This window comes from Cuculus canorus, chromosome 5, assembly GCF_017976375.1.
Source record: "Cuculus canorus isolate bCucCan1 chromosome 5, bCucCan1.pri, whole genome shotgun sequence".
Lineage (NCBI taxonomy): Eukaryota > Metazoa > Chordata > Aves > Cuculiformes > Cuculidae > Cuculus > Cuculus canorus.
Genome location: NC_071405.1, coordinates 53,386,810 through 53,406,685, shown reverse-complemented (window position 1 = coordinate 53,406,685; position 19,876 = coordinate 53,386,810). Strand labels below are relative to the sequence as shown.

General features: G+C 41.0%; 2 protein-coding genes across 10 annotated transcripts in view; both read left to right on the top strand.

Annotated features, from left to right (window-relative positions):
• LOC104067363 (cytosolic phospholipase A2 epsilon-like) overlaps nt 1–6,062 on the top strand; it is a 47,297-nt gene extending 41,235 nt beyond the window's left edge. For 3 of the 9 annotated variants that reach the window (XR_008449940.1, XR_008449939.1, XR_008449937.1), the window contains one exon: nt 2,242–2,371. Coding sequence is in view for 4 of the 9 variants with exons in the window: in XM_054066793.1 (XP_053922768.1) it covers nt 2,242–2,480 (239 nt within the window). In the remaining 5 variants the exon portion in view is untranslated. Of the gene's footprint in view, nt 1–861 lie in introns of all 9 variants that reach the window. The other 6 variants (XR_008449938.1, XR_008449936.1, XM_054066793.1 and 3 more) reach the window with 3 other exon arrangements.
• A 391-nt stretch (nt 6,063–6,453) lies between these two features.
• EHD4 (EH domain containing 4) overlaps nt 6,454–19,876 on the top strand; it is a 33,269-nt gene continuing 19,846 nt past the window's right edge. The window contains exons 1-3 of the mRNA XM_009570047.2: nt 6,454–6,792; nt 14,688–14,864; nt 19,676–19,773. Of these exons, the coding sequence (XP_009568342.2) occupies nt 6,557–6,792; nt 14,688–14,864; nt 19,676–19,773 (511 nt within the window). The 5' untranslated portion in view covers nt 6,454–6,556. The remainder of the gene's footprint in view (nt 6,793–14,687; nt 14,865–19,675; nt 19,774–19,876) is intronic.

The following is a 19,876-nucleotide window of genomic DNA, read 5'->3' as shown; positions in this document are numbered from 1 at the left end:
CAGAACCTTTTGATAAATGTTGTTAGAGAATATCCCCTAAATGCACAAAGCCTACTGCCCTGCTTTGGTAGAAGTGGTGTAGATATCTGTGGCTGTGGACCTGGATGTTTTCCTATGGTAACAGTCTCCTGCCAATGTTATGGCTGGAGAGCTGGTAGAAAAACTCTCCTGTCTCTGATGCCCTCCTGTTTGTGATGAGAGGGGATCAAGCATTACATTTCCTGCCTGTGTTAACCTGTGTTACCTATTCCTGACAGTATTGTCTACCACTAGAGCCCATTTTAGGGTTGTTGCCACTCTCTTTCCTCATGTCAGCTACTAGTAAACCGAGGGGTCTGTGGGAATGATGTGGAAAGAAAAAAGCACGTGTGAACCCTCATGTCAGGTGTGCAGGCTAGCACACGACAGGGGATCTCCAACCTTCAGGTCTCTAGCCCAGAGGTGGGAGCCTCAGCTGTCCTTTCGCAATCAAATACTGGTGCCCAGGAATCTGCAGAAACTAACCAAATTAATTGACCTTTTCCCTTCCAAGAACCTGTTTATTCTATGTACTGACAGGTAAATATAAGTTCAGCCTGCCCATATGCTGTGTCTCATCAGTGCAGAGTTGAGCCAAAACTAATACAGCCAAGTGGACTTCTTACACCCTTTGACAGCAGAGAGTGTTCGCTTTTGCCTAGTTCACGATGGGCAAGTTTGCGTACTATGCATTGAGCATATCACTTAAACACACCCTTAACTCAGAGGGTGCATGTTCCGCCTACTCAATTTAGTGTACAGATGTATTTCCACCAGCTCAGTAAGGGATGGTGTGCCCAAAACAACAACTAAATAAAAATAATTCATGACATCACTGTCTAGAGCGTATGGTCAAGTCCAAGCTGAGATCAGCTATTATTTTGAATCACAAGTGAATTCTGAAGGTCCTAGAAAAACAAGGAAGGAGATGTGTTTTACATCTGCATCCAAGAATTTGCTGAGATCTGCAATTTCCATGGTAAGACCTGGGTATTTTTCTTCATGTGCCAGCAACCTACTTTAGAGGTTATGGTGAATATTTTCTCTGTGATAGCCTGCAAATCAAATTCTGCATCAGCTTTGGATCTGGTTTCTATCATCAAATGAATTAAAATAAAATAAGTTATTTCAATATATCTTCAGATCATAAGATATAATGGATGTAGTATTTCCAGAGCTGACACTTGCGGGACTACCTGCCTAATTATTTTGCCTGGATCTGTGATGCCTATGTTGACTATCCTGGCATGATGAAATGGGCATGAAAAGTTCTTTCAGTATCCCTGCCAAACCATAGTGATTCATGGAATATTAGGTTGACTTTCACTGTTAAGGTTACATAAAGCCTGTATTTGTTTATAGTAATAGGTAGCTCAAGGAAATTACAGTAAATATTTGTGCCATCTGCTTCTGGGATATGTCCAAATAATGGCTCTGTGAACTCTTTCTGTTTAGATAACAGTATTTAGTTTTTTAGATCTGTTTTCTGTACTTTTTTATAATTCTTCTCATTAGGAACCAAGAGTCGATGTAGGAGATTGTACTAGGGGATGTGTTAGGTTGTTCTGGGTGAAAGAATACCTGTCAGGTTACTAAGAAGGTAGGTGTGCTTTTGGAAAGCTTGAGTCACTGAAAGACGCAGATTTTCAGCAGCCTATTTATGAAGGCATGAAAGCATAGTAGTGAGGAAAATAAAAGAATGTAGAGTTGAAGATGGAAGGCACAGAAAGTGGTAGTGGCTTCAGGCCCATCACTTGGAAAGAAACCATGTTGTCATGAGCTCCTGCTGCAGTTGTCTGGGGAGAAGCCAGGAGAAGAGAAAAAAAGTAGTTGCCATTGACATGCACCTAGGCTAGAAGTTTACGGTGCTGCGATGGCTGGAAGACAGCAGCAAGGTGGGGCTGGGACAGCAGCAGTGCTGAGATGGACTTCGGGACCATGCTGACAGCTCACTCCAGAGCTAGAGGCAGGGAGTCTCTCCCTCCTATGCTCCAAAGAGGAGGTACGCTACTTGTTTTAGTATTTCCAAGAGTACCCAGTACAACCCCTACTCCCCTCACCACCACCATCGTCTCCAGTCCCCAGTGCTAACCAAATATGGCAACAATAAAATGCCTATGGAGGGAATGTTTTGGGTTGTGATCCACTGTATGTACATGTCTGAGAAACAACCAGACTCTAATTGTTTTTTGGTAATTAACCAAGTCATTGTTTGTCCCTTAGGTGTGAAACGGAGTCCCGCAGAGATGGCAGAGGGTGATGTTGATGTTGCCAATACCCGTGGTCCATATTACATAAACAATTTGAGTTATTCAGAGGAAGATTTTGATAAACTGGTGAACCTAAGTTACTACAATGTCCAGAACAACAAAGATTTGATTCTTCAGGCCTTGCGTACAGCTGTGGAGCGGAAAAAGCGACATAAGAAAGAGCAACCACTGCGAAAGTACACCCAGTGGTGATGGTATATTGTGTGCCTGATAGAAAGGAAACACAGACAGCATTTGGCTGACTGCCCAGTGCTAGGGAATCTGAAATAAAATATCTATGAATCCTGTTAATGAAGGAGAAAAAAGGAATTTGATTAGGAAGTGAAGAAAAGCCAAGAACACTAAGAACAGCACTTTGTCATAAGAAATGCTCACGCTTGTCTGTCAGTGAAGGGAATAAACACAAAAAAACAGAGTTCTTCCTTAATTAATTAATGTGCTTCCCTTGTTGACAGCTCAGGAGAGAGGCTAGGTGAGTCTGTTTTCTGTGTGCTTGCAGAAGTGACCTTTCAGGCCAAAGCAAAGATGTGTGGACAAGGAAGCATGAGGAAGTTTACACTGACCATGTTTGTGCTCTACCTGTGCTATAAAAAGAGAGGATTGTTAGTCCAAAAATGAAGCAAAGAACAAAATCCATTGTCTCTGAAGCAAAACCAAGAAGCCCATTTGTGTACTAAGGAGTTTTTATGTGAATGTAAACAAATATTAAACTTTTTATACTAAAACACTTTTTGGAGTCAGAGTTACAGCAAATACACATTTTTTCACAGCAAATACAAGTTAAAGCCATTTCTTTTAGGTGCTCCTTCCTCTACTAGCAAGACAATTAAAGACAACATGCAGACTTATTTCATAGCTGCTGAAAAATAATTAAAGAAGAAATTATGTCTGCTCCAGACTTAGATGTGAATTGCCCCAGGATGCTGGGACCCCTTGAGTTTAGGATTACATTGAAGTCCCATCTCTACAACAACCAACTCACGCTAATTTCTTTTATTAAGCTGGATTTAAAGACCTCAATATATATACCAAAGGTTTAAAGCTGTAAAGTTTTCAAGAATATCACATCTGAAAAGAGAGAGAGAGAGAGAGAGAGAGAGAATGCAGATTTAAAATTATATACCTAATACTATTCACTCAAATGTGATTTTTTTTAACTTGCTGGAGAGTATGGCATTAACATCCAACTTTCTGATGCTTTGGTAACCTCATTAACATGGCTCCCTTCAAGTAAGCAATCTCTTTTCCTGACAGATGGAATCCCAAGCCTCTATTTATTCTTTTTCTAAATTGATTTTTATGCAATGCCATTGATTTATTTATTAGACATCTTGTAACTACAAGCCCTTGTTTCCTACAGGCTCCTCTGCTCCTCTGTTCTGCTGTAGTGCTTTTTGTCAAGAGATCCTGTTATTGTGGGGCAAAAAAATGGAAACCTTACAAATTCCTTTGTCCTCAAGGTGGAGAGTCTCTTCCTGGGTGGTGCAGAGAAATATAATCTTTCTGTTTTCTGCCTTTCACTTAGGTCAGTGAATGCTCGTCTCTGGTACATACTGCAGCAGTCCATACAGCTCCAGTACGGGCTATATGCCCAGGGTTTACCTCCCATGGAAACGAGAACAGAGATGGCAATTGTGCTTATGCATGCTGAATCCCATCACAATAAAGGACGGGATGTAGCCAGAGGGCATAGCTAGACCTGGGAATTTGGAAGCACTCCCAGGTTCCCATATACAGTTAGGGCTTTATTGTCTGAAGAGCAAAAATTATCCCAGTGACAGCAGGAAGCATCTAGGCAGGAAGCCTGAAGACAAGCAGAACGAGGTGTGTGTCTGCAAACACTTCCCTGCCCTTCCTGCACCTTTCCAGTAGCCATAATGAGGTCACGGAGAACAATGAACACTTCACTTCAAAAAGCAGACAGTGGAACAGAAATAATTATTCAGTATCTCCAGTTCTCTCTATTCAACGAGAACACAGAGGATAATGTCAGGGCTGATCAAAGAGGTGGAACAGCTTCCACACAAGGGGAACAGATAAGGAATCTGCAACCTAGAAAAAGGGCACAGGAGTCAAAGGCAGAAAAAGAGATATACAAAATCTGGAGTGTTCATCTGGCAGACAACTGTGAACCTCTCTTCAAATACAAGACTTGGAAAGGATCAGACAAAACTAGCAAGCAGCATGTTCAAAGTTAACAGAGTAAGGTAGCTCTGCACATCACACGTAATTAAGTTACAGACCTCTTTGACCCCTGTTGTTGATGATAAAAGTGCATTCAAGACAACTGATTATTAGTGAAACCTTAAGGACTAAAAAAATACAAAGGCTCCACATTTGCCTCACGCCTGCACTGAATCATCAATTCCCAGAGGCTGGGTGGACAGTCTGAGACAGCATCGTACCTACCCTCTTTCTGTGATGTATTCCAGTCATTAGATATTGGATGCATCAAAGAAAAAAAAAGGAAAGCAGCCTCACCCTGCACTGCAGTACTTGCATTCTCCACAGCTCAGATATTTTTGCAGATAATAAATGATCAAGAGTAGTCACAACTCCTAAAGATGTGGCGATACAAAAATCATTTGCAATAAATTATTGAAGTATAATTCAGAGATGATGTAAGTAACTGCAAGGATAACTTAATTACCTATGGATTAATCTATGGGGAAAAGTCATGAAAATTAGACAAATTCAAAATCAAACTTTAAAAAGGGGATTTGAAAAATTAGGAAGTCAGTCAGCAAGAGACCCTTCATGAAATGGTATAAAATCTTTAGACTCAGCATGGAAATTGCAACAAATGAGTTGCAAAACATACACAGCCATAAATAAAATGTGAAGCAAGGAACCAAGAAAAGGCAGAGTGGTTAAATGCTCAGGACTGAGCATTATTAAAGCTTAACATCTGTTCATTGAGGAACAGCACAGGAAGGAGGGAGTATGGAAACGGCATATCTAAACCTGCTGATGTATTTAGAAAAGAGCTGAGGCAGTTAAAGAAAAGGTGGTATGGAAAAGTATTTTAAAGAAAAGTAGATGGAAATTAGGTGGAAAAAAGGTACATAGCTAGAAGAGTTAATAAGTATATGTGCTGGACCAGCGAGAAAAAGGATTTAAATTGTGAGGATGTTGCAAAGGAGTCACAGCCATAATTGCATAACGCAAAAGATACACGTCTAACATAAAGTTCGCACAGAAACTCAGTAAAAAATCCCCCCTTCCTTTTTTTGGGGGGGAGCCCAAGCTTTTGTTTTCTAAGTAGTAAGTGAGCACAAACAAACTTTCGTCAGAGAAAAAAAATATTTATTTTACTGTTTTTTTCAATGTTTTAGTGAATATGGTATCGTGTTCATTAAAATATTTTGTAAAATCAGTGGAAAAGGTGATCCTCCCACACGGCTTAACACAATACCACGATCTAGGGGTAAAACCAACAGCCACATCTGCTAAGCACGTCCCACACCAAAATTTCAACGTTATACTAAGAATTTTCACTGTGTTTAAAAGAGTTGCCTAATGTATCTAAACCCCAGGGCGCTTAGTCACCCACTTCTTTGGCATCCAAAGCCAGCAACCATCATCAGAAAAACACGAAAAGCATTTGGGCGATTCCATGTTCCATTTGGAGCTGTCAAACAGTTTCTGTATTTTCCTTTTGAATGGATGAAATTTTAGCACAGAAGAGCAGCAGGTACAATTAACCTCCTGAGGCATATTAGTGGCAAACAGATAAATAAATAAATAATAAATAAATTCTTCCAGTTCTGAAAAAAAACCAAAAAACACCACACTACCCGGAAAAGCCCAACCAGAACCATCAATATCTCCGGCAGGAGAGGGGCACCGCCCCCGCGCCGGGGTAGGGGCTGTGTGCCTGGTGGTGGCTGCGGGGCAGTGCGGGGGAGCGGCAGGGAGGGCGGGGGAGAGGCGATGCGGGGGAAGAGGCAGGGGGTGTTGGGGAGATGGGGTGTGGGGGAGAGGCAGGGGGTGCGGGGGAGAGGCAGAGGGTGCGGGGGAGAGGGGGTGCGAGGGTGCGGGGGAGAGGCGGTGTAGGGGAGAGGCAGGGGGTGCGGGGGAAAGGCGGTGTGAGGGAGAGGTGCTGCGGAGGAGAGGCAGGGCGGCGCTGTGCGGAGAGGCGGGGCGAGGGAGAGGCAGGGCAGGCCGGTGCGGTAGAGAGGCAGCGGGTGCGGGGGAGAGGCGGGTCGTTGCGGAGCGGAGGGAGAGGCGGTGCGGGCGAGCGGCGGTGCGGGCTGCAGGGCGGCGGGATGTTCAGCTGGCTGGGCAAGCAGGGCGGCGGGCGGGAGCGCGGCGGCGGCAGCGACGTGGTGCAGACGGTGACCGGGGGGCTGCGGGACCTCTACCTCCGCAAGCTGCTGCCGCTGGAGGAGCACTACCGCTTCCATGACTTCCACTCACCCGCCCTGGAGGAGGCCGACTTCGAGAACAAGCCCATGGTGTTGCTGGTGGGGCAGTACAGCACCGGCAAGACCACCTTCATTAGGTAGGCGACCTGCGGTGCCTTCTCCCGAGGCCACCGCGCCTGTTCCTGTCACGGCGACCCCTCGGCCCCGTAATCCCCGCTCACCGCCTGCCCGCGGCGTCTCTGCTGTGCGGTCGGTGTCGCGCGCCGGCAGCGCCCGGCTCGGGGAGGGGCGCGGCTCCGGTACAGGATGGGGGCGATGTGCTTGAGAGCAGCCCTGCGGAGAAGGACTTGGGGGTGCTGGTCGGTGAGAAGCTCGACATGAGCCGGCAATGTGCGCTCGCAGCCCGGAAGGCCAACTGTGTCCTGGTCTGCATCAAAGGAAGCGTGGCCAGCAGGGCGAGGGAGGGGATTCTGCCACTTCTATTCCTCTCTTTTGAGACCTCCTCTGGAGTATTGTGTCCAGTTCTGGAATCCTCAACATAAGAAGGATATGGAGCTGTTGGAACGGCTCCAGAGGAGGGCTACAAAGATGATCAGAAGGCTGGAGCACCTTCCATGTGAGGACAGGCTGAGAGAGTTGGGGTTGTTCAAACTGAGAGAGTTTGGAGAAGAGAAGGCTCCAAAAAGATCTTATAGCGACCTTCCAGTGCCTGAAGGGGCTACAAGAAAGCTGGAGGGGGCTTTTTACAAGGGCCTGTAGTGGTAGGACTCGGTGCAATGGGTGTAAACTGGAGAGGGGCAGATTTAGGCTAGACATAAGGAGGAATTTCCTCACCATGAGAGTGGTGAGGCACTGGCACAGGTTGCCCAGAGAAGCTGTGGATGCCCCATCCCTGGAGGTGTTCAAGGCCAGGTTGGATGGGGCCTTGGGCAGCCTGAGCTAGTGGGGCGTGTCCCTGCCCATGGCAGGGGGGTTGGAACTAGATGATGTTTAATGTCCCTTCTAACCCAAACTATTCTGTGATTCTAAGCGTGGCTCACACCCACGGCAGGGCTGCTGCAGGGCCAGGGCAGCAGTGATGGCCCGGTGGCCACTGTGCTGTCTCCCCTGCAAGGAGGGGGTCTTGCTGGAGAGCCTCCCATGCTGTGTAGAGGATGGGTGCCACTCCCAAGCGTGTTGCATGCTCTGTAACTCTCCTGCCGACTTCCTGTTTGAGAATACTATCTTGATTTCATGTTCTGCTGAGGAATGTAATGCCACTGTCTACTTCCTCTTAACTTCATTCTCTGAGTTGCTTCAACAGAGAAACAGGCACTTGGCATTACAGCGGCATGACTGCATCAACCATCGCAGACGATTTGACTTTACCTCCTCCCTTGTCTTTCCCAAAAGTAGTTTAATGCACAGATTGGATGTGAAAAGAGAAACGTGGCAACAGTTTTGGGCAAAACCAGACATGCTATCTGGAAAGTCCTGATTTTCCCCAGACTCTTCTGGGGAACAGGCAACTCTTCTGCATTGAACAAGCAATATCACTAAAAAGGCAGCTTAACAATGTTGCTGCTGTTGTAGTATTTTTTGTCTTTCCTGTGTGTCTTGTTTTTGAGCTGGTTAATAACGTTTTTAGGAAGCTGAAGTGTGCCTTGGGTATTACAAGCTTGTGAATATTTTCAGTGTGTTTGCCTCTCATGTGCCCCTTACAAATCAGTCTAACAGTATGCAAAACTCTGAAAAAGACACCGAGAGGTCTCTTGGATCCTATTTTGACCTACTTATTGTATCTGAATTTCGTTATAGCCCTGTAAATTTTACAAATGTTTCGCTTTCTGTTCCAAAGGTTACTGGCAGCCTTGCCATAACACTGTTTTCACAAGGCAGAAGTCCTGTCTCTCCTCTTCTCCACTGAAAAACAATGTTTACCTTTACTCACCGGTGAACTTTTCAGATGTTTACAGAGCTAATCATGTTTCTTTTCTGGTTTTACAACTAGCTAACTGGAAGCTTAAAGTAGAACTTGGTTCTTTAAGGAGTTGTACTGCATTCCTGCAAACACTTAAAGGAGGTGAATTAGGTATTTCCTTACATTTCTTTAGCCATGCTGATTAATTTTCTTCTTTAAAAGTACAGCTGCTTTGTCAGTCTGTATATATTTCCAAATGAATGTTCTTACCTGACTTATGGACAAGGCATGGTGAGAGCACGGGTAATACAGAGACAGAATGGTCCCAAATATGTACAAACTAGAACCTGCTCTGCCTGTCAGCTGAGTTTCTGTGTCCTTTGCAATTCATAGGAAACTTTTTCCCCTCTTGGAAGAGTCTACCTTGGACGAGAGCACACATTCTTTATTTATGGACATTCAACTTTTCTGTCCTTTGCATTTGTCCATATTTGATGGCAGTGCAAGTCAATATTGCGCTTAGAAACACTGATATTCTTGGTGGTGCCTTAGATGTATTTTTGGTACTGTTGCTTTGTGAGTAATTTACCACCTTAACCATAAAACACTGAGCAATAGAGTTGACTGTTACTAATATACAGTCTGAATGAGAAAAGACATGTCACTTACTACAGCTCTTTCCAGCTTTTTTTTTATCCAGATAAAGATATCCAGGAAAATTTAACAGAGAGAGAAATTTTCAGAGATGTTTTCTCATTTGTTTTATTAAAATATCTGACTTAGTGGAGGGGGTGAGTTATACTGTGATGTGCTCTTCTCTTCACACACTTACCCCTTTCTTCTGTCTTCATTTTAGGCAAATTGCTCAGTGGTTTAATGCCTTAGTAGGTATTGAAGAGACCGAAATTAACTGTTGAGCCCCAGTCAGTAATAGATCAGCTGTTACTGCTTCTAAAGGACCACAGTCTGACCTCACCATGATGAGTATTCATTACATCAGCGCTCGCTATGGTATAGATAATAATTGGCTGAATCAGCATGAGAAAATGCTCTATTCAGATGGGCAACAACTTAGACAATGGTATCACAGTGACTGTTTCTCAAAATCCAGCTTAAAGGAGAATAAGAAAAGCAAAAAACCAGAAATGGTTGTATGCTGAAGGCAAGGCTTGTAAGATAACATGGGAAAATATTATAGTGTCTAGGTCAGCCACAAATAAATTTCCCTATGGTAGGCTGAATCTCCTGTGGAAAAATGTCACACACTCTCAAGACTGTTGCAATTCCAGGTTTATTGTAAATAGCTTTCCTGAGAATGAAGTTGGAGTATAGGTTTGGGTTTTGTTGTTTGGCTTTTGGTTTATATCAAGTTAACTTTATTTCAAATCTTAAATTAAACTGCTTTTTGTTCTACATTTCTCCATTTCATAGTCAGGAGGGCATACTAGATCTACTTAAGTGTTTATTGTTAGGTTTATGTGTGATAACAATTCTGTTTAGCTGAAAAATACTCATTTGGGACTTGCTTTGATTTAGACATTATCGTGAGAACTTCACATTTTCATACCTCTGACACATCCACATCCACCCAGTTCCTTCCACTTCATGGAAAACACTGACCAGCAATGATTGAATGTCCCCAGGGAGTAAAATATGCAAACAAAGCTTCCAGGTTTCTAACAGCTCTTCTGTTTTTTCACTTGATGCTGTTTATCTTTTTTGCTCCTGGAGCAATGCAGTGCAACCAGCCAGTTTAACTGTAGAAGGTGTAGCTGGTGATACTGTTTTAGTCAAGTATCTGACAATGCTGACAATTCAAACAAATATATCCAGGTTCAAATGTTAATACTTCTCTGATTGTTTTTAATGAAGTGGGAAGGTGTGTGAGAGCTCAATATTTACCTTACATATGAGCTGCTTGGCTTTGCAGCTTCTGTAATTCTCTCAGTTTCTCCTGGCTGCTTTAGAGAAAGAAGTGGGTCAAGGAGTGACAGGAGATGAGAATTGAAGTGTATGGAAAAGAGAAAGGAGCTGGTCAATGCGAGTTTGTAGTTGCTGAGCATTTTCTTTCCTTCTAACAGTGAATTACACTTCTAGTCTAATAATGTTTAACCTAATAACTTTTCTATTTTGAAAGTGTAAGAGACTGACTAATTTTAAAGAACTTATCAAGATGAGGAAAAACAGAAGTGGATTCCTCAGCTTGCCAGGCTGTGCTTTTACTTTGCGCAGAGGTATGACTCAGAGGTTAAAATGGTAGGCTTCCTTCTATTTAACTCAGAGCTGTGTTTTATGAAAACACCCTTTTGTACGCATAATATCTGAAGTCTGCAAGTGGAGTGCAATTGCTTGTATGGTCAGAATGGGGCTGTATCTGTTTTTTTCTGGGTTGAAAAAAGTGCTTAATTTAGCTCAACACTAAAATGTTTTTATTTGGAGGAGAATTCTTCCACTAAAGCAAATGTCTGCTAGTTCTGTTGTGTTTTTTTTTAAAAAAAAAAAACTATGGAGGATTTGGTGCCGTATGTAGTATGGATGTGAGCAGCCCTATGAAAGGAGACTTGAGTTTGTCTTCTTGTGCATCACACAGGTTTCCTGAGCAGTGCTGCTCTGTCCAGCTCACTGGTGTTTGTGCATTAGTGTGGCTTAGCTAAGGCATTTAGACTTTAGATGATTATCAGTATCTGAAACTGAGTAATCTTTGCTATCTCTGGAACTTTGTAAACCAGTTTCCCGTAGGCTGGCTATAGATCTTGCAAAGGAACATAGATGAATGTTTATTGGCAAAGCAGAAAGATTATAGTCCAGGTAAAAACAAATGGAGAAGGGCCAACAGGATGTCTGTTGTTTGATCTAGGCTGTCTTTGGGACATTCACTATTTTTAAGCATTCTTCCTGTGAACCGTTTTGAACTCCTTCTCTGCTGAAAATTCCTGAGAAAGGCATGCAGATGCTAAAAATCCAGGTATTTTCCTGTGTTAACATAGTGTACTGTAGAAAAACATGTGCAGCTTTTCAGTTTATAGAAGACTGCTCACCCCTTTTGTATGGCTAAGTGAAACTGATTTTCATGCTCAGAGGAAGTATGATATAGTTTGTACAACCAGTGCTCAAGAACCAGGGTTTATTTTAGCCTGTACTGATTCTTGATGTGCAACTGTGAGACAGTCTTAATGGAAAATACCTGCCTTGCCAAGTGTTTCCTGTGCTGAGTAGCTGTACCAGGCTGAGTACTGTGACTGTTGGATGGGACTTGATATTCGGAAGGAGACCTTACCTTCCTGGGTTGTCACTATAAAAGCCTGATGTTTAAAGCTGCATCTCTGACATTAAATTGAAAGTATCATTGCAGTTCAGTAGCACTTTTATCTTTTTGTTCATTTCAATAAGCAGCTAATCTGAATTTGCACGGTTGAGTTTCAAGCTGAAAATACAGATGTTGGAAATCCTGAAGGGTGTTCCATGCTTCCAACTCTTTGTAAAAGCTGCAAGTGTTACCTGTGCAGCAACTTAATGAGCAGGCCATGAGTTTATATTTTTTAGTCATCTGAAAGACCACTTAATGTGGTCTTAATGCTTAATGTCCCTAACTGTGCCTCCCAGGTTCATAAGCTTTTGATAGCAATTATCATATTACCTTGGAGGTGTCCTGTCCTGCATTCAGATCCCATCACATAGTTTTCTGTGACCTGGGATCTGGAACTTCTCTCATGTGCATTTGATTATGTTCTTAACTGCTGCTTTTGGAGCTTCTTGTCATATGTGTTGCCATGTTATGAGTTGCTGCCACTGGTAGCAGAAGTCTGGGAATGGCCATATCAAGAAGAGAACTTGATGATGAGTCCAATAGAGATCCTTTCTCTTTTAAAAGAAGGCTAATGAGGAAAAGCAGACTGAGAGACTTTGAAGTTGAACATTCTATTGCAGCAAGTTAAAAATCTTATTTTAGAAGTTAAAAGTATAATTGATCTTTCAAAATCAATGCTGTGAATAAGTCCAGCGTGGCTTTAGTGAAAAATGGTACTGGCTCTTCTGAGTTAGCCTTTGCATCCTGCTTTAGAGGGCTCTAGTCTGCAGTGGTGTTCCATGAGGAGGCAGGAACATGCTTTTGTGTTTCAGGTATTAAGAAGTATGCTACAACACTTGGAAGTCCTGCCTTTCCATGCATAGAGGGTTCAACTGCTGAGCTATGAAAGGAGTTTTGTCTTTGTCTTGATACATGATCTGCATTGTAAAGATGTGAGATCTGCTGCATTGTACGTTCCTGCATGTGCAGAGAGGTTTCAGTGTTGGGTTTTTTTTGCTTTTGGAGGGGGGTTAGTTTTATTTCCTTGTTATTGTGCATTAGGTACAGCTTACTCTAGAAGTAGAATAAATCAACTTTGACATGTCCTGATGTGACTATTCTTGTGTTCCTACTTTCCCAGTTTTTAGCATTGGTATTTCTTTCATTTGTTTGTTTGGAAGCAGAAAGCTGCAGGAAATCTCATATTCTATGCTTTAAGCCTCTCAGAGCATAGATTGAACTGATTTGAGCCAGTTTGCTAAGGCTAGTAGAAAAAAATCTTTGAAATGTGTAGTAAATTCCTACCTTAAATTCCACTTCTGTGCACTGATCTGTAGAGTCTGTGAATGTTTAGGTATTACATTTAAAGATAAACGAGAAATTGTTCAGCAAGTACAGATACTTCATTGAATGTTTTTTTTCAGTAAAGCAGCTTGCAAGTACTCTCAAATCAATATTGGGTTATAAAATTATAGTAGAACAGGCATAGTGCTGTTGGATTAAGGACCAGAACAAACCTACTATTCAAAGACCAATGTTAGTATAGATGTGTTCAAGCCTAACTAGCGCTAACCATCATCTGTGCCTGAAGAATTCTCGTTTAAATACAGCTCTAATTATGTAAAATCAGTTGTGGCTGATTAAAATTGTGAGGGTTTTTGTTTCTTTGTTTGTTTTTTTAAGAACTCCAGGGTAACATGGAATTAGTAATTACAAGACAATTTGAGTGTATCGGAGAATTTTAATGCTCCTGTAATGTCAAATTACAGCACACTTGAAAACAATGTGGTCTTAGTCTTGAGGTGAACATCTTCAAGATGATGTTGTTGTGAATGAAGACAATAGCAATAAAGTAAAGCAGTGTTGTCTGCTTCTGGATTTGAAAAGTGGCAGCTATGATAGTGTAGGCAGGAGGAACGTTGTAATTTTGATTATTGCTTGATAGGCTTGTGACTTCTCTTGCATCTTAGTTGCCATCCAGGAAGGGATGCAAACAGGCTTTTTCAGCAAATACATACTCTGGTTCCATTAAGTTTTAGCATTTACATATGCACATCCTTTGTTTTAGACCTTGTTGTTTGGGAAGTCACCATTTGGTGTTTTAGACTTGGTCCACTGAGAATATGCTGTTTGTATCTCTGAGTGGATTACTCGGAGAGATGCAAGATGGTTTCTGTTGGTGCAGCACGGCATGGCTTGATGCCTCTTAGAAGTATGTTACTGTTAGGCCTCAAGTTCTGCAGGTATGACTTAGTTAACAATTACTTTTTGATGTGAGAGTCAAAAGAAAAAAATCCTTTCCTCAATCCCAAACAGATGTAGCTATGTTGTCTCATAACTGTTATTGCTGCCTGTGGCAGGATGAGCTAAAGTCAGTAAAATCATACTGAGTTCATTGAAGGGTTAGACCTGTCAGAAACTGCCGCTGCCCATATGCTGTTTCAAACCGCTCCCTTTTAGTACCAGCAGCACATGTATAGGCTTGAAAAACGCACGTAAAAGCAGTGATAGCTTGTAGCATAACCTACAGCACTGGGATGACTGGTAGAGTCATCCACGTAAGTGGTTCAGGTGCTGCATTTCAGGGAATAATTTGACCCTGGTTTTGTAAAGGGATTTACTTTGTTGTCTTACCTAGTTGTTGTGAAAAACTGGAATTCAGTTGTGGGTTTGTTGTTTGCTTTTTTCCCCTTCTTAGTTAATAGAAATAATGAAATGCAGGAAAAATGTAATTTTATTATTCTAGAGTGTGTATATCCTTGGGAATTTTCAAGCAAATTATAGGTATTTGCTTTTGCTATGGTTCCCACTCATTCATTCTGCTACTTTGTGTTCTCCATCTCTAGATACTTACTTGAACAAGACTTCCCAGGCATGCGAATTGGTCCAGAGCCTACCACAGATTCTTTTATTGCTGTGATGTATGGAGATTCAGAAGGAAGTGTTCCTGGAAATGCCCTAGTTGTTGACCCTAAGAAGCCGTTCCGCAAACTCAGCCGCTTTGGAAATGCTTTCCTGAACAGGTGAGCTATGTTTGCTTGCTGTCTTTGTATTTTTTTGTTTAGCGTTCTACTTGATACTGTCTCCAAGCATCAATGTTTTTTACTCAGTTTTTTGTATTTATTTTGATCAGCATGGAATAAATATACAAATACAGGCAGGGGTGGTGGCAGTTCAGGTGAATAACGAAAAAGCAGCTGTACTAGGTAGGGTAGTACTAGTATAGAGCTGTGTACACTTGATAAAACTTAAAAAAAAAAAGTGAAAAGGTAAGGAGTGTTTATGTATATTTTGTTATCAGACAGAAAATCATTGTTAAAACCAGTTCACAGGAAAATGTTGAAACGCTCCACCAGCTAACTTGTTTGTAAGGCATTATGCCAGCTGGAACTCAAGATCAGTTTGGGCACAAATTTTCCTGCTCAGTAAAGAAAACTGGTAGATTGATACTATTATTAAAAACTACCATCCAAAAAAAAGGAAAAGTTATTTTCCCTTTGATGCTATCTTGTTTCTTTCTGTTGGTCTCACCTGAGCTCTTGGTATGGATCTTTAAAGCTGTGAATTGCTGGATATGTGAAAAGCCCTACAAGAATGGAGAATATTTGTGTATGCTTTCTGGATAAAGTATATATTCAAGCTGTTGAGTGTTGAGTTTTAATTATCTGGTCTTCAGGCAGTCCCATAGGCTGGGATTTGATAGCATTCGCTTCTGGATGGCTGCTGGGTATTTGCAAAAAAGAGGAAAGTTGCTTCAGGGCCTGTGAATATTGCCATGGGTAACATAAGTAGCAGGCTAAATATTTCCAGTTGAAAGTTATTAATAACTTTGCATTGTGTGAACAATACCCTTGTTTTCTTCCTGTATTTGATGGTGGCTTGACATGGAGGGCTGGTTTTGCAATCCTGTTAATCTAAATTGTTTCTCTTTCAACAATAAATTTTCCTGTTTGGCTGATAAACACTGGCATATGTGTTTAAAAGTTCATCATGTACAGTCTTATCTCTCACTGTGCTTATTCACAAAAGAAAATATGTAACTGCTTATAGTTGGCTTGGCTATCACTTCACTAAGAAATAAGAATATGTGCTGTGGGAAGCTGCAGTCAAGTTCCATTTCAAGTAATAACTTGTGGTCCAGGACCCATCTTTGTGAGGTTGTTGTCTAAGTCTTGTCCTTCAGATCACTGTTCTATTTCCCTCTTTCCTGTCATTGTGCTCTCTGTGAAAAGTTAATATAATTATACTGTAAATAGTATTTTGCACAGTATTCAAGTATTGACACAGAACATATAATAATAACTAAATGTGTTGATGAATGGGTTAGATTATTTAGGCAAAAAAGTGTGTCTAACTAGTTGCATTAAGTCCTGAATTTCAGGCAAGGAAGATGATTTGCTATCTAAAAAGTTTTACATTCAAAGTAAGCAACTAAATTATTCCAGTTCTTTTGGTGACTGTGGTGTTGTTATATTGCAGTGCTGTAAGCAACCTTATCTTCCTGACATTCACATTCCTTAGCTTTGATGAGGAGATCTAGGTGCTTATATTACCCTAGCACCGAGTTTGGTCTGCTTCTCTGATCATATTGGTGCTTTTTAAGAACAACTCATTTCTCTTTCCTACTTAGCTGAAAATGTCTTAGGCTTTATGTCCATATCTTTGAGTAAATTTTCTCTGTCATCTTTATTTGTGAACATACTACATATTTTGCATTGCCTTTTCTCATTTGCCAAACTGGCAGTGAAGTGCTGTTGCTTTATACCAAATATTACATTTCTCACTCCTGTCTTAATATTTATTTCTCGCTACTTCTCTCTTCCCCTCACCCTTGGCTTTTCTTTTTTTTTTTTTTAATGACATCACAATCCCAGTGTTTTGTTTTGTGGAAAAACCTAAGGTATCACTCTTAAAAGGCTGTAGACAATTAGACTGTGAAGTCAAGTGCCCTTTTCATCTAAACGTAGCATGAAAGGAAATAGTGACTGAGGTAATGGTGAAACTAAAAACAAACAAGAGCACAGTAACACAATCAAGGCTTGTACTTACTAATTACCTGTGTTATATTATTGATGTTACCTTAACTCTTTTTTCCATTACCCCTTCTTATTTCCCCCTGTATCTCAGTGCGTGTGATAGATGCCTATGTAAGGCTCTTGAGTGGAGTAACTTGTCTTTTATTTCTCCTGTGAGCTTTTAAGGAAAGTTGGGGAAGGAAGGTGATGGGACAGGACCTAGTGTGCCCTTGGATGCTGGTTAAAGTAAGTGAGGAAAGAATATTGCAGTATACCAAAAGATCATGGAAATACGTTGGTGCTGCTGAGAAGAAACGTGGTCCTGCTCTGTTCTAATGGATAACTGGAGTTTAAATTCTTATAAGATTCTTTGAGTTGTCCACACTTAATCTTAGAAAAAACCAAGTAATAGAATCAACAGATAAAGTTGTTGAATTCATTTTTACAAACAGTGTAACTTATTTTTGCAAGGGTAGTATAATATTGCTGATTTTCTTTAACAGTAGTTTTATAGTAATACAAAAAACATGGCAGCATCAAGGGTATAATGTGCCTTTAGCAGTTACAAACATTTCATTCACAGAACTATATTTATAAAGCTTTTTATTCATGAAGTCTGTTGACATTAAGGTAGGTAATATGTAGTTTTGCTTTTGGTGATGCAGAAGTAAGAAAGTCACACTTCAGACATCATGTAAGAAGTAGTGGTTCAAATCTTAATGTCAAAAAGAGATACTCAGATACCATTAGCATTATAGTTTTAGGTTGTCTGAAATATTAGCTTTATATAAGGTTGTTAACCCATCTGTTGTCTTTATATCATGAATGTATTCTAAAACCCACAGCCAGTTACTTCTGAGTTTATCCTTCTATTTCATATCCTCTTCCAATATACTTTACTCCTCCCTTTGCCAATAATGACTGCAGAAAAGACTGCAATATCTTTCCATTTCTGAGACCTGTAGTTCTCTGTTTTCTTGCACAGCACTTTCGAGCTGTCCCAGTCTGGGTGATGCCCAAGTCAAAATACTGTTGTATTGTTCAGCTGAAATAATAGTTTTCTTGTAAGATAGGCCTAGAAACATCTCTGTGGTGCTAGCCAAGTGCTGAGCTTTCTAAAGTGAAATGGTGATTTAAAAGGAAAATTCAGTCTTTACACTGTTGCAAATTTATGAAATCTGCTTCATGTTGTACATATCACTGATATGTCTTTTTGTAATGGTTGAAGTGGTCAAATGTATTTTCATCGTGATTTATGCCCATCTACTATACTTCCTCAAAATGTGTTTTCTTTAACATGGTGTCTCCTTCATGTTTTGGAAAGTTAAAAAAAATGCTATTTTATTCAATAGTACCTCACTGCTGTTTCAAAAGCATATGTTAAGCTTATAGAAAATTAGCCTTAGTGATAAAGTTTTCTCCAGGATATGCAGTATTTTCTACACCTGATGTTCTGCTAAAACAACAAACCTCAAAGGTGTAGTGCTGTTATGTACCCTAAGGTGGCAGCTGTTTCCTTATCCTCTCTTGCGTGTCAGGGAGGGTTGTAGTTGATGCTACCATTTATGTCCTACCCAAGAAGAGATGAAGTGACATGTGAGGATTTTTTTCTTCCTGTACTTTCAATAATGTGGATCATTATCTGTCCAGCAATAGCTTCCAAATTTTGATATATCTTACATTTTGTACCTGATATTTGACTGCCTGAACTTTTCCTACCTCGGATTCTATTTGGTCTTAAAGTTCTTGTTTGACCTCGGTACGGTTAAAATTTGCTTTCAGTGTTTGACATGCTGTTTCTTGAGACAGTATGCCTTCTAATGCAGTGGGTTAACACAGGGCAGGTGTCCTAGCCTGCAGCTTAAGCCTTGGTTAGTCTGCCTTAGGGAGAAGGGCCACTGGCTCCACAGCATCACGGGAGGAGGGTGGTTTACATTGTGTGCTTGTTGTCGCAGTCTTCAGCTGCTGCTCAATAAGAAGATTAAACTCTTATGCAAATCTCTTAAAGGCAGTTTATAAAGAAAGAAGATGAAGTTCGTCGATCATGGACTGCTCCAGAAGCACCGAAGCAGTTTAGATTGAACAGACAAAGAGTTTCTGCGTAACTCTTGGAGGCATCATGAATTATTTGTTTTTCATAATATCACCATTTAATGTCTTCCATCACAGAGGCAGGAGGTTATTGTTTAGAGCCTGCTGTGTGTAATTTGAACTTGCAATTCTGGCAGCGTGAAGGCTTTTGCTCAGTTTGTGGGAGAAATACTGGGGCCCCAAGAGGCCCCACCTAACGAGGATGTCGAGTTAGGGATGGAGGCCATTCAAACACTGCTGGAGCAGGTGAGAGGGTGACTTTGCTAGTAACTTGCATCTAAACATATCACCAATGGCTTTCTCCCTGCTTCTCTTTCCTTTTGAATCTCTTTGAATTTGGGCAAAAGTGGAGTACATGAAGAATTGTTTCTTCTGTATAATTATTTTAGTCCTAGGAAAATGTTCATTTTATGCAGTCTTTTTAATTATGGGCATGTATAGCGCACGTTGTCAGCCCTTGGGAAATTTGAAATTTTGTCAGCACTGAGACATAACAGTTCTACAAACTTTTCTTGTGTTTGCTTTCTTTTTGAGAAGCTGTTTACATTTTGTTTTCTTAAACATGTATGGTTGCCAAACATACGAGTTCATTAGGACTTTGGAAACTTTGTTTAAAATCTCACTTGAGTCTTTCTAAAAGCCGATATACAAAGGGCATCTCTTTTTGGACAATCTACACATGAGCTAGAACTGTTGTTAATATTCTTTTCTTTCTTCCTTTCCTGCAGGTTCATGTGTTCTCAGTTACCAAACCAGGTACTGAAGAGCATCAGTATTATAGACAGCCCTGGCATTCTATCTGGAGAGAAGCAGCGCATCAGCAGAGGTGAGTTGCATTGCTTGAAAATAACTCACTATTTTTTCCGTGATAGACAAGTCATCATCCTATTTTGTTGAGTTCCTGTTCTAGTGGATTTGAGTGGTGATGT